General features: G+C 44.4%; 1 protein-coding gene across 9 annotated transcripts in view; it reads left to right on the top strand.

Moving 5' to 3' along the window:
* Positions 1–15150, top strand: part of LOC111962599 (homeodomain-interacting protein kinase 2) — a 158933-nt gene that overhangs the window by 127428 nt on the left and 16355 nt on the right. For 7 of the 9 annotated variants that reach the window (XM_070443145.1, XM_070443147.1, XM_070443148.1 and 4 more), the window contains exons 6-11: positions 3611–3795; positions 3975–4137; positions 9218–9440; positions 10420–10541; positions 13815–13945; positions 14901–15092. In XM_070443145.1, the coding sequence (XP_070299246.1) occupies positions 3611–3795; positions 3975–4137; positions 9218–9440; positions 10420–10541; positions 13815–13945; positions 14901–15092 (1016 nt within the window). The remainder of the gene's footprint in view (positions 1–3610; positions 3796–3974; positions 4138–9217; positions 9441–10419; positions 10542–13814; positions 13946–14900; positions 15093–15150) is intronic. The other 2 variants (XM_070443146.1, XM_070443151.1) reach the window with 2 other exon arrangements.

Consider the following 15150-nt stretch of genomic DNA (forward strand, 5'->3'; position numbering starts at 1 on the left):
CCTGCCATCCAGGACCTATATACTAGTCGATGTCAGAGGAAGGCCCAAAAAATTGTTTAAGACTCCAGTCACCCAAGTCATAGACTGTTGTCTCTGCTACTGCACGGCAAATGGTACAGGAGCGCCAAGTCTAGGACCAAAAGGCTCCTTAAAAGCTTCTACCCCCAAACCACAAGACAGCTGTACAATTGATCAAATGGCCACCTGGACTGTTTAGATTGCMCCACCCCCCTTTTGTTTTTGTACTGCTGCTGCTCGTTGTTTATCATCTTTGCATAGTCACTTTACCCCTACCTACACGTACAAATCAAATTTATTTATAAAGCCCTTCTTACATCAGCTGATATCTCAAGTGCTGTACAGAAACCCAGCCTAAAACCCCAAACAGCAAGCAATGCAGGTGTAGAAGCACGGTGGCTAGGAAAAACTCCCTAGAAAGGCCAGAACCTAGGAAGAAACCTAGAGAGGAACCAGGCTATGAGGGGTGGCCAGGCCTCTTCTGGCTGTGCCGGGTGGAGATAAGAGAACATGGCCAAGATGTTCAAATGTTCATAGGTGACCAGCAGGGTCAAATAATAATAATCACAGTGGATGTCGAGGGTGCAACAGGTCAGCACCTCAGGAGTAMATGTCAGTTGGCTTTTCATAGCCGATCATTCAGAGTATCTCTACCGCTCCTGCAGTCTCTAGAGAGTTGAAAACAGCAGGTCTGGGACAGGTAGCAGGTCTGGGACAGGTAGCAYGTCCGGTGAACAGGTCAKGATTCCATAGCCGCAGGCAGAACAGTTGAAACTGGAGCAACAGCACGGCCAGGTGGACTGGGGACAACAAGGAGTCATCAGGCCAGATAGTCCCGAGGCATGGTCCTAGGGCTCAGGTCCTACGAGAGAGAGAGAGAGAAAGAAAGAGAGAGAGAGAGTTAGAGAGCATACTTAAATTCACACAGGACACCGGATAAGACAGGAGAAATATTCCAGATATAACAGACTGRCCCTAGCCCCCCGACACATAAACTACTACAGCATAAATACTGGAGGCTGAGACAGAACAAATTACCTCGACTAACCTGTACCCCCGCACATTGACTTGTATGTACCCCCTGTATATAGCCTCGTTATTGTTATTGTATTGTGTTACTTTTTATACATTTTTTGACCTTAGTTAATTAGTAAATATTTTCTCATCTGAGGAGGAGCATGGATCGGACCAATATGCAGCGTAGTTTGAAGACATAATGATTTATTTAAAGAAAGACGAACACGAAGCACACTTGATAAATTACAAAATAACAAACAACGTAAACAGACCTGAACATGAGAACTTACAGACAACGAAGAACGCACGAACAGGAACAAACGAACGAACGAACGAACGAACGAACGAACGAACGAACGAACGAACGAACGAAACAGTCCCATGTGGCACTGACACAGGAACAATCACCCACAAACAAACAGTGTGAACAGCCTACCTAAATATGGTTCTCAATCAGAGGAAACGTAAAACACCTGCCCCTGATTGAGAACCATATCAGGCTAATTGAAAAGAACCCAACATAGAAACACATAACATAGAATGCCCACCCAGCTCACGTCCTGACCATACTAAACAAAGACAAAATAAAGGAAATAAGGTCAGGAACGTGACAAATGTTTTAGTTTTTTGTGTTGTGGCAGGATAAAGAGAAGTGATGATTATGCTAAAAGTCTTCTACTGCTTTGCTGCTCTTGAACTTAATTATCAAGCACACTCCTATGGAGACATTGCTCTCTCTGCATTTAATCAATGCACTACAATACCTATGCATGGTATTCTCTGTAACATTCAAATACGTACATTTCTACTGTGCTACAGTTAGTATGGAGTTAGATTGCCGCGGCAGACATACAGAGGCGAGGCGACACATTTGCAATCTGACCGAGCGCATTTCCCAAAGTCATCTTTCCCTCTTAGAGGACAGTGTGATTATTTCCTCACCTCATTCCAGAGATTATTCCTTTATCACGCCAAGTGATGATGTGCGAGGCGGGGAGGGGTTAGGGACAGAGCCTGAATAACTTGAACGAGAACTGAATCAGATTGGTTGGCGTTTACTGGCTGTACATCAGATAGTCCCTGTAGCAGGGCTACAGAGATAAGCCGTGTGTCTTTATGAAAAACGGGCCCACTATCTTGTCATGGTAATCCCAATAAACAGCATGCCTATCCCTGACCCTGTCTGTGTCCCTGTCCCCCAGACATAGATATGCCACTGAAGGCTGTGGGCTGCTCCAGATCAGCCTCTGCCTCAGTCTCTGCCCCCTCAGCCTGTGATTCTTCCTCTACCTCCCTCTGCTCAGCCCCTGCCTCTACCTATCTAGCTCTCTCTGCCCCTGCCTTTGCCTCTTCCTCTACCTCTCTCTCTGCCTCTACCTCACTCTCTGCCTCTACCCCCCCTCTGCCTCTACCCCCACTCAGCCTATACCTCTCTCTCAGCTTCTACCTCTCCCTCTACATCTCTCTCAGCCTCTACCTCACTCTCAGGCTCTACCTCACTCTCAGACTCTACCTCTCCGTCTACCTATCTCTCTACTCTACCTCTCTCAGCCTCTACATCTCTCTCAGCCTCTACCTCTCTACCTCTACCTCACTCTCTGCCTCTACCTCTCTCTCAGCCTCTACCTCTCTCTCAGCCTCTACATTTATCTCTACCTCTCTCTCTACCTCTATCTATCTCTACCTCTACCTCTCTCTCTACCTCTCACTCTACATCTACCTCTCTCTCAGCCTCTATCTCTCTCTAACTCTCTCTCAGCCTCTACCTCCTTCTCTACCTCTATATCTGCCTCTACCTCCCTCTCAGAATCTACCTTTCTCTCTGCCTCTACCTCTCTCTCAGCCTCTACCTATCTCTCAGCCTTTACCTCTCTCTCTACCTCTCTCTTTTTGTCTACCTCTGTCCCTGCATCTGTCTCTAAACACTGCTAACTTTCCACCCAAGGAGATTTCTGCTGCACTGCTGTCCAGTGTTTCTCCAAAAACCTCAACCGGAATGGTTAGGACACATGAACCAACATTATGTTTCGAAGGCAGGCTCCCAGAAGTAATCCAGAATATATGTCTATGTCAGCTCTAGAGGCACTCAGAGGCTGCTCAGAAGGTGTCCTTTATGTCTCTTTTAATAAGCAAACAGCAGTACGTATCAGGTTTATTTTTGTGTTTATTTTCACTTCTCGGGCAGTAGATATAACTCTCTGTGACGGCGCCAGTGAAAGTTAAGTTGCTCCACTCTGCTATGAATACCAGTGGAAATGTTTGTAATGTCAGTAAGGTGCATGGTTATCACTTTGTCCTGTGACACTGATGTCAACACCCATTACTGTATGTGTTTTTTAATAGTTCTATAAAAAAATTGGCAGTGTTTTTCCTGTTGTTTGCAGCAACAGTACAGTACAACACTCAGCCTGCCTCTGAAATGGCACCCTATTCACTATATAGTGCACTACTTTTGACTAGGCCCCATAGAGCTCTAGTCAAAAGTAGTGCACTATAAAGGGATTATAGGATGTCATTTGCAAAAGACCCTCTGCAGACTTTGAAATGATAATTAAAAGTGTATGTGTGTTTGCAGGTGAATATGACATCAGATCTGGAGGGCAGTGACATGCTGGCGGAGAAGGCAGACCGTAGAGAGTTCATCGACTTGTTGACCAAGATGCTTACGATCGACGCGGACAAACGGATCACCCCCATCGAGACCCTCAATCACCCATTCGTAACCATGACCCACCTCCTTGACTTCCCCCACAGCACACAGTACGTCTAGAGATCCCCTCACATTTCTCATTTAGAAAGTTATCTGTTAGCTGGGAGAAACAGATTATCTGGAGAAAGTCATACTGATAAATATTTAACTGAGGCACATGTAACTCTCTCTCTCTCCCGTTCTCCCTCCCTCCCCCTCCCTTCCTCTCTCCCCCTCCCTCTCTTCACAGTGTCAAGTCCTGCTTCCAGAACATGGACATCTGTAAGCGTCGTGTGGGCATGTACGACACGGTCAACCAGAGCAAGACCCCTTTCATCACCCACGTGGCCCCCAGCACCTCTACCAACCTCACCATGACCTTCAACAACCAGCTCAACACTGTGCACAACCAGGTACCTACCAAACACAGTGTTGATGGTTTTACTGAACACACTCCTCACCATTCATACCCAGGATGTACCATCAGCTACTGTTGGTGGTGACTACTACCAGCATAGTGTACTGTCTGCAGTGCTGTGACCAGCGCTATCCATAACCAGGTCATGTAACACGCCTTTTCAGTACTAGATTCATATCAGTGTGTAGCGTGTGTACCACTACCAGTGTGTAATATAACCACTAGATGGCTTGGTTAGTGTGTTTTTTCAGGCCAACACGGCACATAGCACAGTACACCCAATCAGCCCACATCACTTTATTTGAAAGCAATGCATTGACCACTTGCAAGATAACACTCCCTAGTAGAATGCTAAAGCAGCATATTGAGGCCACGACAGCCTGGTTAGGTATCTGTCTGTCTGTCTGTCCCTCAGGCCCAGTGGGGGCTGTCACAAACTGCTGATGAGATACATGACAACATTATACTTCCTGCTTACCTTGCAGTTTAGTGCTTTTCAGGTCTTAAGAATCCCACCAGCAGGCTTCCTCCTCTTCCTCTCCTCCTGTTTCTCTCCATTTTGCCTTTGGTCGTTAGCACGTCGTGCTACTGTAGGGCTGTGTGGGCTGACTGTGACGCTAAATTGCTGACTTTTGCTTCTGCCGGAATCATGAAATGATTGCATGCTAAAGTTTTTTCAGATTGTGCTGAATTAGAATTGGGCGGGGGGGGGGGGGTGATAAACAGTCTTCTTTTTATATATTTGTTTCTATACATTTCTCCCCCTACCCTACCATTCCTACCCTAATTGGAGTAAACTAACAGACAACAATTCTTCTACTGCTACTTACAGCTCTTTCGCTAACATCTACAGTACCTGTAGTTAAATAACTTTCTTCAAGTGCTAGAGTTTCCACCATTCATTCTGATCCACCATTCATTCTGATCTTAACCCTCCGATGTCCACAGATTAACCTGGCATCCCAGTTCCCTTTTGCTATTTCCTTTTGCAAAACAACCCTCTATTTTACTATGATGTTACACATACAGTAGAGAGGTCCTGAACCTCCCTATGTGTAACAATTCTACCAAAATGTTACAAATAGGTGTTCTTTATCACCAAACATACTATATCGACTGTTACAGAACCCACTCTGTGCGGAATGAGGTAAAACTAGACTTCACTATATCATTTAAATGGATTAACGTAATGTTTTCTCAGAGCGCATTGGTTCAGGGCGATATAGGCAGTGCTATGTTAGTGATTTATTTAGCTGGGGAACGTTTAAACGTCTTAGAGTTTATTTGTTTGCAGGCTCTCTCGTTGTTGTGCATGATGAATGCCACACTGGCATATTGATTATCTCCAACGGTGCTCATCGAGCTTGCTAAGAAGTGAAAGATGAACATGCCGTCTCTGAATGTTCAACCACGCAGGCTTAATGAAAAGACAGTAATTAGTCTGGCTGTTGTCGAATACATTTTATTTGAGTTAAGACTTGAGCGCACTGCAAAATAATTTATCTCCATATCGCCTTTTCATCTAACCTTACCATGGCCCATATTCACAAAGTGTCTGAGAGTRTTGATCTGGGATCAGTTTTGTCTTTTATGTCATAATGAATAAGATTATGTGGACAGAGAGGACCTGGTCAAATCAAGTCAAATTTTATTGGTCACATACACATATTTAGCAGATGTTATTGTGGGTGCAGTGAAATGCTTGTGTTCCTAGCCCCCACAGTGCAGTAATATCTAACAAATCATAACAATACACACAAATCTAAAGTAAAATAATGGCGTTAAGAAATATATCAATATTAGGACGAGCAATGTCGGAGTGGCATTGACTAAATACAGTACAGTAGAATAATAAATACATTAGAATAATATACAGTATATACTGTACATACAGTTGAAGTCGGAAGTTTACATACATTTAGGTTGGAGTCATTAAAAGTCATTTTTCAACCACTCCAGTCATTTCTTGTTAACAAACTATAGTCCCTCCATTTTTCCAACAATTGTTTACAGACAGATTATTTCACTTATAACTCATTGTATCACAATTCCAGTGAGTAAGAAGTTTACATACACTAAGTTGACGCTGCCTTTAAACAGCTTGTAAAATTCCAGAAAATTATGTCATGGCTTTAGAAGCTTTTGATAGGCTAATTGACATCATTTGAGTCAATTGGAGGTGTACCTGTGGATATATTTCAAGGCCTACCTTCAAACTCAGTGCCTCTTTCCTTGACATCATGGGAAAATCTAAAGAAATCAGCCAAGACCTCAGAAAAAGAAATGTAGACCTCCACAAGTCTGGTTCATCCTTGGGAGCAATTTCCAAATGCCCGAAGGTACCACGTTCATCTGTACAAACAATAATTCGCAAGTATAAACACCATGGGACCACGCAGCCGTCATACCGCTCAGGAAGGAGACACGTTCTGTCTCCTAGAGATTAACGTACTTTGGTGTGAAAAGTGCAAATCAATCCCAGAACAACAACAAAGGACCTTGTGAAGATGCTGGAGGAAACAGGTACAAAATAATCTATATCCATAGTAAAACGAGTCCTATATCGACATAACCTGAAAGGCTGCTCAGCAAGGAAGAAGCCACTGCTCCAAAACCGCCATAAAAAGCCAGACTACGGTTTGCAACTGCACATAGTGACAAAGATCATACTTTTTGGAGAAACGTCCTCTGGTCTGATGAAACAAAAATAGAACTGTTTGGCCATAATGACCATTGTTATGTTTGGAGGAGAAAGGGGGAGGCTTGCAAGCCAAAGAACACCATCCCAACCTTGAAGCACGGGGTGGCAGCATCATGTTGTGGGGGTGCTTTTCTGCACTTCACAAAATAGATGGCATCATGAGGTAGGAAAATTATGTGGATATATTGAAGCAACATCTCAAGACATCAGTTAGAAGTTAAAGCTTGGTCGCAAATGGGTCTTCCGAATGGACAATGACCCCAAGCATATCCAAAGTTGTGGCAAAACGGCTTAAGGACAACAAAGTCAAGGTATTGGAGTGGCCATCACAAAGCCCTGACCTCAATCCCATAGAAAATTTGTGGGCAGAACTGAAAAAGCGTGTGCGAGCAAAGAGGCCTACAAACCTGACTCAGTTACACCAGCTCTGTCAGGAGGAATGGGCCAAAATTCACCCAACTTATTGTGGGAAGCTTGTGGAAGGCTACCTGAAACGTTTGACCCAAGTTCAACAATTTAAAGGCAATGCTACGAAATACTAATTGAGTGTAAACTTCTGACCCACTGGGAATGTGATGAATTAAATAAAAGCTGAAATAAATCATTCTCTCTACTATTATTCTGACATTTCACATTCTTAAAATAAAGTGGTGATCCTAACTGACCTAAGACAGGGAATGTTTACTTGGATTAAATGTCAGTAATTGTGAAAAACTGAGTTTAAATGTATTTGGCTCAGGCGTATGTAAACTTCCAACTTCAACTGTATGAAATTAGTAAAGCAGTATGTAAACATTATTAAAGTAACCAGTGTTCCATTATTAAAGTGACCAGTGATTTCATATCCGTGTATATGGGGCTGCAGCCTCTTAAGTTGCAGGGTTGAGTAACCGGTTGGTAGCCGGCTAGAAACTGTTTGATRCACCTGTACTGACCTCGCCTTCTGGATGGTAGTGGGGTGAACAGGCCGTGGCTCGGGTGGTTGATGTCCTTGATGATCTTTTTGGCATTCCTGTGACATCAGGTGCTTTAGGTGTCCTGGAGGGCAGGCAGTGTGCCCCCGGTAATGCGTTGTACAGACCGCACCACCCTCTGGAGAGCCCTCAATTGCGGGCTGTGCAGTTGCCGTACCAGGCGGTGATACAGCCCGACAGGATGCTCTCAATTGTGCATCTGTAAAAGTTTGTGAGGGTCGTCAGGGCCAAGCTGAATTTCTTCAGCCTCCTGAGGTTAAAGAGAAGCTGTTGCGCCTTATTCACAACACTGTCTGTGTGGGTGGACCATTTCAGATCGTCAGTGATGTGTACACAGAGGAACTTGAAGCTTTTCATCTTCCCCACTGCGGTCCTAGATCAGTACTCTGGATATTTAGCTATGTACAAAATACATATAGACAGAATCTATACTGACATGCATACATGTAGCGGCTCTAACACTATATGTGCAGTATGGACAAATTGAGCCCCTGTGGCTCAATGTACTGTTTATGTCATTATAGCTCTTTGAATTGATAGCTTGTTGATTGAATTGAATTTGAACATTGATTGTTGACTATTCAGCAAAGTTCTAGCGTTGATCAACACTTTTCTCTCTCTTTCCATCACATTCTCCCTTTCTCTCAGTCTCTCACTCTGTTCACTGAAATGCAGTATCTATACTACATTAAAGCTGTTGGCCATATTCTGAGAAGTATGACACTAATATTTATAATGTTCTGAAGGAAATTACAATGGCCTAATTTTGTCCTCAATTTGAATTTATTCTGAATGTTCCATATAAACATCTAACACATTATCAAAAAATGACTGACAGGCCTCCCAAGTGGCCCTGTGCCGCTAGAGATTCTGGGTTCGAATCCAGGCTCTGTCTCAGCCGGCCACGACCGGGAGACCCATGGGCTGGCGCACAATTGGCCCAGTGTCATCCGGGTTAGGGGAGGGTTTGGCCGGCAGGGATATCCTTGTCCCATCGTGCACTAACGACTCCTGTGGCGGGCCGGGCACAGTGCAAGCTGACACAGTCGCCAGGTGTACGGTGTTTCCTCCGACACATTGGTGCGGCTGGCTTCCGGGTTAAGTGGGCATTGTGTCAAGAAGCAGTGTGGCTTGGCAGGGTTATGTTTCGGAGGACGCACGGCTCTCGACCTTCGCCTCTCCCGAGTCCGTACGGGAGTTGCAGCGATGAGACAAGACTGTAACTACCAATTGGATACCATGAAGTTGGGTAATAAAGGGGTTAAAAAAACAAAACAACGACTAACAATGTTATTTACTGATGAATGATTCTATCCCGTCCCCCAACAACCCTCATGACCTTACCACCACCATTGAACATCTCCTTATGGCTTTGCGTTTTGATCCCGTCATTCCTTTAGGCCACCAACCTGGCTCCCTCCACCACCAGTACCACCCTTTCCCTTGGCAACCCCGATGTCTCCATATTAAACTACAGATCTGCACTCTACCAGCCCTCAGCGGCCTCCATGGCTGCCGTGGCACAGAGGAGCATGCCCCTGCATCCTGTGGCCCCTCAGCTCTGTGCTGCACGGCCTGACCCCTTCCAGCAGGCCCTCATCGTCTGCCCACCTGGCTTCCAAGGTAAGAGGCTTTAGACTAACACAGTGTATGCTGTGTAACAAGCCCACCGATCTAGGATCAGATTACTCTATCCCTTAACCATTGGGGGTGAACAAATATCTGATCCTGTATCAGTGGTAAGGCATCTGTAATGAGTGATTATTTAATGCCATCTTGGAACAGGTTTACTTTGATAAAATATCAGAAAGATAACAGATTGCAACGGGATCACCTGTATACATAAATGCTAAATTAATTAATTAAAAAGAGCACCTATAGGCCTTTCTATAGTCAGGTCTAAGGCTCAGTCAGTTTCAGTAGAGTAGATCAGCACTGTCTGGCACCAGCGAGTTCAGTTTTCTCCTGATGATAGAAGGGCTTATGAAGCTGTGAGCTCGAACTGCACTACAATGACTCTGTAAGCCTTCCACTGACCCCCCAAGGCAACGACAGTCTTCATGTTCGAAACGAGATGCTACGATATGTTTATGAGCTAATTAGTCATATGAAAGGATTTTGATATCTCAGATTGATGCTTTTTACAGCACCGCTTTTGTCTGATATCTGTTTATGCGGTTAAGACTGAAAAAAACATAATTTTTGTTTGATTTATGTGGAACAGCATATAAGAATTTCCATTATTAGACAGTTTGCTTCACTCAGCCAAGGGTTTATTGCGATTTCATTTATATTGCCATGACTACCTTTTTGTTTTCAAGTTGAATCAGTAATTTAGTGCAGTTTCATTATAAACTGTTAAACTGTGTTTGAGATATCAAACAACTAGTTTAGAATGTTGTTTATTTCTTTAACAATTTTGACGTCATTGTTTCTCCCAAGGTGCGGGTCTTTTTTGTCTGGCGCATAGTGTTGTTGTTGTTGACCTCCTCTGTGTTGTTGTTGTTGACCTCCTCTGTGTTGTTGTTGTTGACCTCCTCTGTGTTGTTGTTGACCTCCTCTGTGTTGTTGTTGACCTCCTCTGTGTTGTGTGTGTTCTCAGGTATGCAGGCCTCCCCGTCCAAACACACGGGCTACTCTGTGCGGATGGATAACGCCGTCCCCATAGTGACGCAGGCCCCCGGCACCCAGCCCCTGCAGATCCAGCCAGGCCTGTTGACACAGGTAGGAAGTAGTGACTCAGTCTGTCGTCATGGAGATTAGGGGGCCCACATATAGTCCCTTATTTGCATCTCCTGAACTCATAATGATATCTCATCTTTGTTTTGCTGGATCACAATACAGAGAACCTATTCTATTTACTGGGAGACATTCATACCTAAACACACATGGCTTTGACTAACAGGGTATTTTGTATGATTTGGTCATGGAAGCTACTTTGGAAAAGGTCGGACCTCTGTATCCTTTTCTATAACAGGCTAGCCTTTGATCAAGGCAGGGATTCAATCAGGGTGTTCTTGTGATCCTTCTGCCCCTGCAGGCACTTGTTTTGACTGAGTGAGTTAAACCCTGGTACCAGTGTCCTCCTCCCTCCTTGAAATAACATAGCCATGCATTATTCCTCCAGTATAGTTGAGCATTAAAGTAGAGTTGTAGAGTAGTAGGACACCTCTCCCTCTGGTTTCTAGAAATGTCCATAAGAGCTTTAATATCCCTGTAAAGTCCCAGGTGTCAGAAGGCTTCCCTTATCTATAGTTAATCATGCAGTAGGCAGCTAGCGAGGCTCTGAACTGTGTGGAAGACTAATCTGTCAGATACCGAATGGTGATTAGCTTCAGGGCTGCTTCCAAGTCAGGCGCTCTGAAATTATAGGCCTCAGAGGAGAGGGACAGATTTGGAAAGGCTTGGAGGGGTTTGAGGGGTTTGCTCGGCTACAAGGTTACCCTGTGCACTATAGCATTCACTGTATAGCATAAATGCAGTACTTCAGGAAAAACTGTCTCAACAGAAGCATTCACAAAATAGTTCACAGTATATTAATTATGATACAGTGCAAAGCCCCAAGTAAAGGTATGATGGTGGAACAAGCCAATATAATGAAAATGTTACAGTTCATGAACCAAAGAGTATATTGTGCAAGTATCATCCTATTACTGTGTCATGTTCTACTGACATACTGTATCCTGGCAGATTTGATTCATTCAAAAAAATCCTCTGTCACGCTGCACACACATTAAACACAGGGATGATGTAGTCGAGCATGTGGTTTATCCAGAGCAGCAGTACACCGAATAAATGGATGTAGAGGACCTGAATCCTTCATTCCCTCTGCTTTGGGAGATCTCTAATGGGTGTTTGGGGCTTTAGCCTCCAGGCCTCTCTGCAGCTGCAGCCCACACTCGACCCAGTTGTCTGTAGAGCAGAGGTGGGGCTGGGTGGTGCTGGGTGTAGAGGAGGGCCCCAGTCAGCCAGTCCCGCCAGCCAGGCAGCAAGGCAAGACCTTTATCTGGAGCAGGAATGCAGAAAATTTGGAAACAATTGGGGAGTGAGAGCCAGGGCTTTCAGGGCCCTAAGGTGACAAAGGTTTTTTTCCTCGGGGAGAGGAGGTTGTTGTTGGGAAGCAGGGAACTAGCTAGCACCGCTGCTGCTGGGGTGATGGGCCTGGGAAGAAAAGAAAAGGGCCTCTTAACCGGGTTAGGGGCAGACAGGCCGATTACACAACACAGACGTCCGGCGACAGAGGAATGCAGAGTGCCAGGAATGGATGGAGCAGGATGTTTGGAGAGATAGATGGAGGAGAGGAGGAGATGGAAGTATTGGTGGCTCTTAATGGTTTTGGCGTGTTGATAAAAAGACCTGAGATGTGAATATAACCATGGGAGATGTAAAGGGAGTCTGTAAGTGGCTTAGCTTGTCTTCTATTGGACAGTTTTCATGCCTTTCTATTGGCTGTGGCTGTGTCCTTTATCAATCCACATCCCGGTCTTGTTTTGTTGACCTAAAGATGCCTCCCTCCCTCTTCATCCATTGACTGTTTTTATTTGAAGTTAATTCTCTCTCCCAACGTACCTCATACAAAACAATTCCACTCCCACAAGCTAGCGGTCATACACTGTTAAACCCTACAAGCGTTTTATATCAGTAGAGTATAACAGGTACATTGTAAAACATTGTGATATGTAGGCTTTGTACTCTGTATGAGCCCAGCGCAGATGTAGGCCTAAGATGGAGTGCTTTGTCTTCTGTGTGTGCTGTGCTATGTGCTGCAATATACTGACGCTGCCGAAGTAAATAGAATATGCAAACACTATTTAAAGGAAAAATTCATTATACCCCACATTAAAGTGCTAATCAATAGAGCTGCATTAAACTATTAGGGCTGCAAACACAGACACACACACACACACACACACACACACACACACACACACACACACACACACACACACACACACACACACATACACACACACAGACAAACAGACCCATCTCTGACTCGGGGCATATTATGCCTGCCAACTCCCTGCATTCTGCACCAGCAATACAAAGCAGCTCCTTTCACAGCAGCCCTGAATGGGCCTCGATGTGAATTTAATTAAAATCAGAGCTGATTTGGATAATGCCAAACACATCAGCACAGGGACCAGGAGGGGAGAGGCAACATATCTTTACTACACATCCAAAGTCTTCCCAGCAAACTGGGAACATTCCCAGAACATTAACTAAGATTCCCATTAAGTTATAGTTAGAGTTTTATCTAACATTAGGATGATAACATCCCAAAAACAGTCCAAGAAAATTCCACAATGTTCCCACAACCTAAAGAAACATTCTGGGAACCTTAAAATAAAAAGACGAAATGTGTTCTGGGAACATTCTTGTAATAATGTTTTTTGCACGCTAAAAGAAACATTGTAGAATCATCCGCACATATCTTTTGTGATTCCCCCACAATGTTCCCACCAGACTGTTCCCACAACCTAATGAAATATTCTGGGAACATTTAAAGAACAGATTAAATGTGTTCTAGGAATATTCTGGCATCATCAGGCGAATGTTTTATACATACATTCATGACTGGACAGTTTTTGTATTATGAGAACATTTGCAGAACTCACAGAGTTCACAGAACCAATATTGGTTTGCTGAGTTATCTGCGCTCTGTTGATGTGTACTGCTGACAAGGCCAGATAGTTCATCTGGCTTTGTTTAACTAGCCTATTGTAACACTGGCCAGTTGTTCTGCTTGTACCTGCAATCCATTGGCTGCTTACTGTTTTTACAAGGATTTCTTAACTTACAAAAACAACACCTCTTTTATTTAGGTAGCATTCTTTGTCTACATTAAAGTGTACCTTGCATAATTGACATGCAAGGTTGTTAGGTGACAGATGATCCCATAGAGATACAATAGAAATACAATATAATATAAATAGTGTTGTATTTAATTCTGTGACTGATCTCTTCTCCCCGTTTGCTCTTTTTCTCTCCCCTCAGCAGGCCTGGCCCAATGGCACCCAGCAGATCCTTCTCCCCCCCGCCTGGCAGCAGCTCACCCACACCTCAGTCCAGCACGCCACCGTCATCCCTGACTCCATGACGGCCTCCCAGCCCCTGGCTAACTGGAGGTAAGGAACATGCTCTCCTCCTTATGTAACCAGAGTCTTATAAGCACTACCAAAACAAATCAAATCCTATAGGATCAGAGAAGACATTAAATATTAGACTTGGTCAAACGTACCAACTTTGTACAGTATAGCCTGGAATATCTATCTATATGTGAAGCCAAATGAAAAAGGTGCATCAGTTTCATTGTATCCTGCAAACCAATTTGATATGCTCTGTTTCACCATGATTAACAGAATGTATCACTTAACATTCCAGGCTAGTTTCATTGTCCAATTGTGTATAAAGGCCTGGTTAACATGGGGAGGTTTGGATGTATACAACGTTCAGAAAGGATCAGCACAGCAGTGTCCTGATTGACAGAAGAGCATTGCCTTGTGACAGGCACTCAGAGTGCTGCCATGAATCACAGTCTAGAAGTGAACAGTGGGTTTTTTATAAGAGCACATTTACTTTAGAGGGATGAGATGTATGTAAGGACATCATCCCAGGCACGGCGTGTCACAATGATGATATGTTAGATGGATGGGGCCTGTAGGAAGGTAAGCTGGATGCAGGTATATGAGTGTGTGTGTCTGCATGCAGGTTAATTTAGCAGTGTCCGTCTAAGGACAGGGTGGTTCTTTCTCTTTCTCTCTCTCTCATCCCCACAAAGATGATTGGGAAAGTGTCGCACTTCCTCTGCAGAACTATCCCTCTACAGCTGCTAGTGTCAGCTGCCCTCGCTCCCGCTCTCTTTATTCCTCTCGCTCTCTTTTCTCCCCTCTGTCTCACGCGGTGACTGCTGCCACCCACCCAACTCTAGTCCCATATGTGAAGCAGTATGTAGTCATGTGCAGTTATAGATATGTAGTTAGACATGAAAATGGGGCAAGGTCACAATGACGGTGTTTCTCCAGATATAATAATATAAAATACAGGTTCAGTGTAGTGATGGGACATTCTGTTGTGTTCCAGGAATTCTCACCCACACGGCGGCCATTACAATCCCATCATGCAACAGCCGGCGCTGCTGGCTGGCCACGTCACCCTCCCATCCAACCACAACCAGCCTCTCAATGTGGGCGTGGCCCATGTGATGAGGCAACCGTTGACCAATAACAACAACTCTTCTTCCAAAAAGACCAAGCAGCATCAGATGACTGCCAGGTAAGCACAACTAGGACCTCCTACACAACTAGGACCTCCTACACAACTAGGACCTCCT

The sequence above is a fragment of the Salvelinus sp. IW2-2015 genome, linkage group LG4q.1:29 (genome assembly GCF_002910315.2).
Source record: "Salvelinus sp. IW2-2015 linkage group LG4q.1:29, ASM291031v2, whole genome shotgun sequence".
NCBI lineage: Eukaryota > Metazoa > Chordata > Actinopteri > Salmoniformes > Salmonidae > Salvelinus > Salvelinus sp. IW2-2015.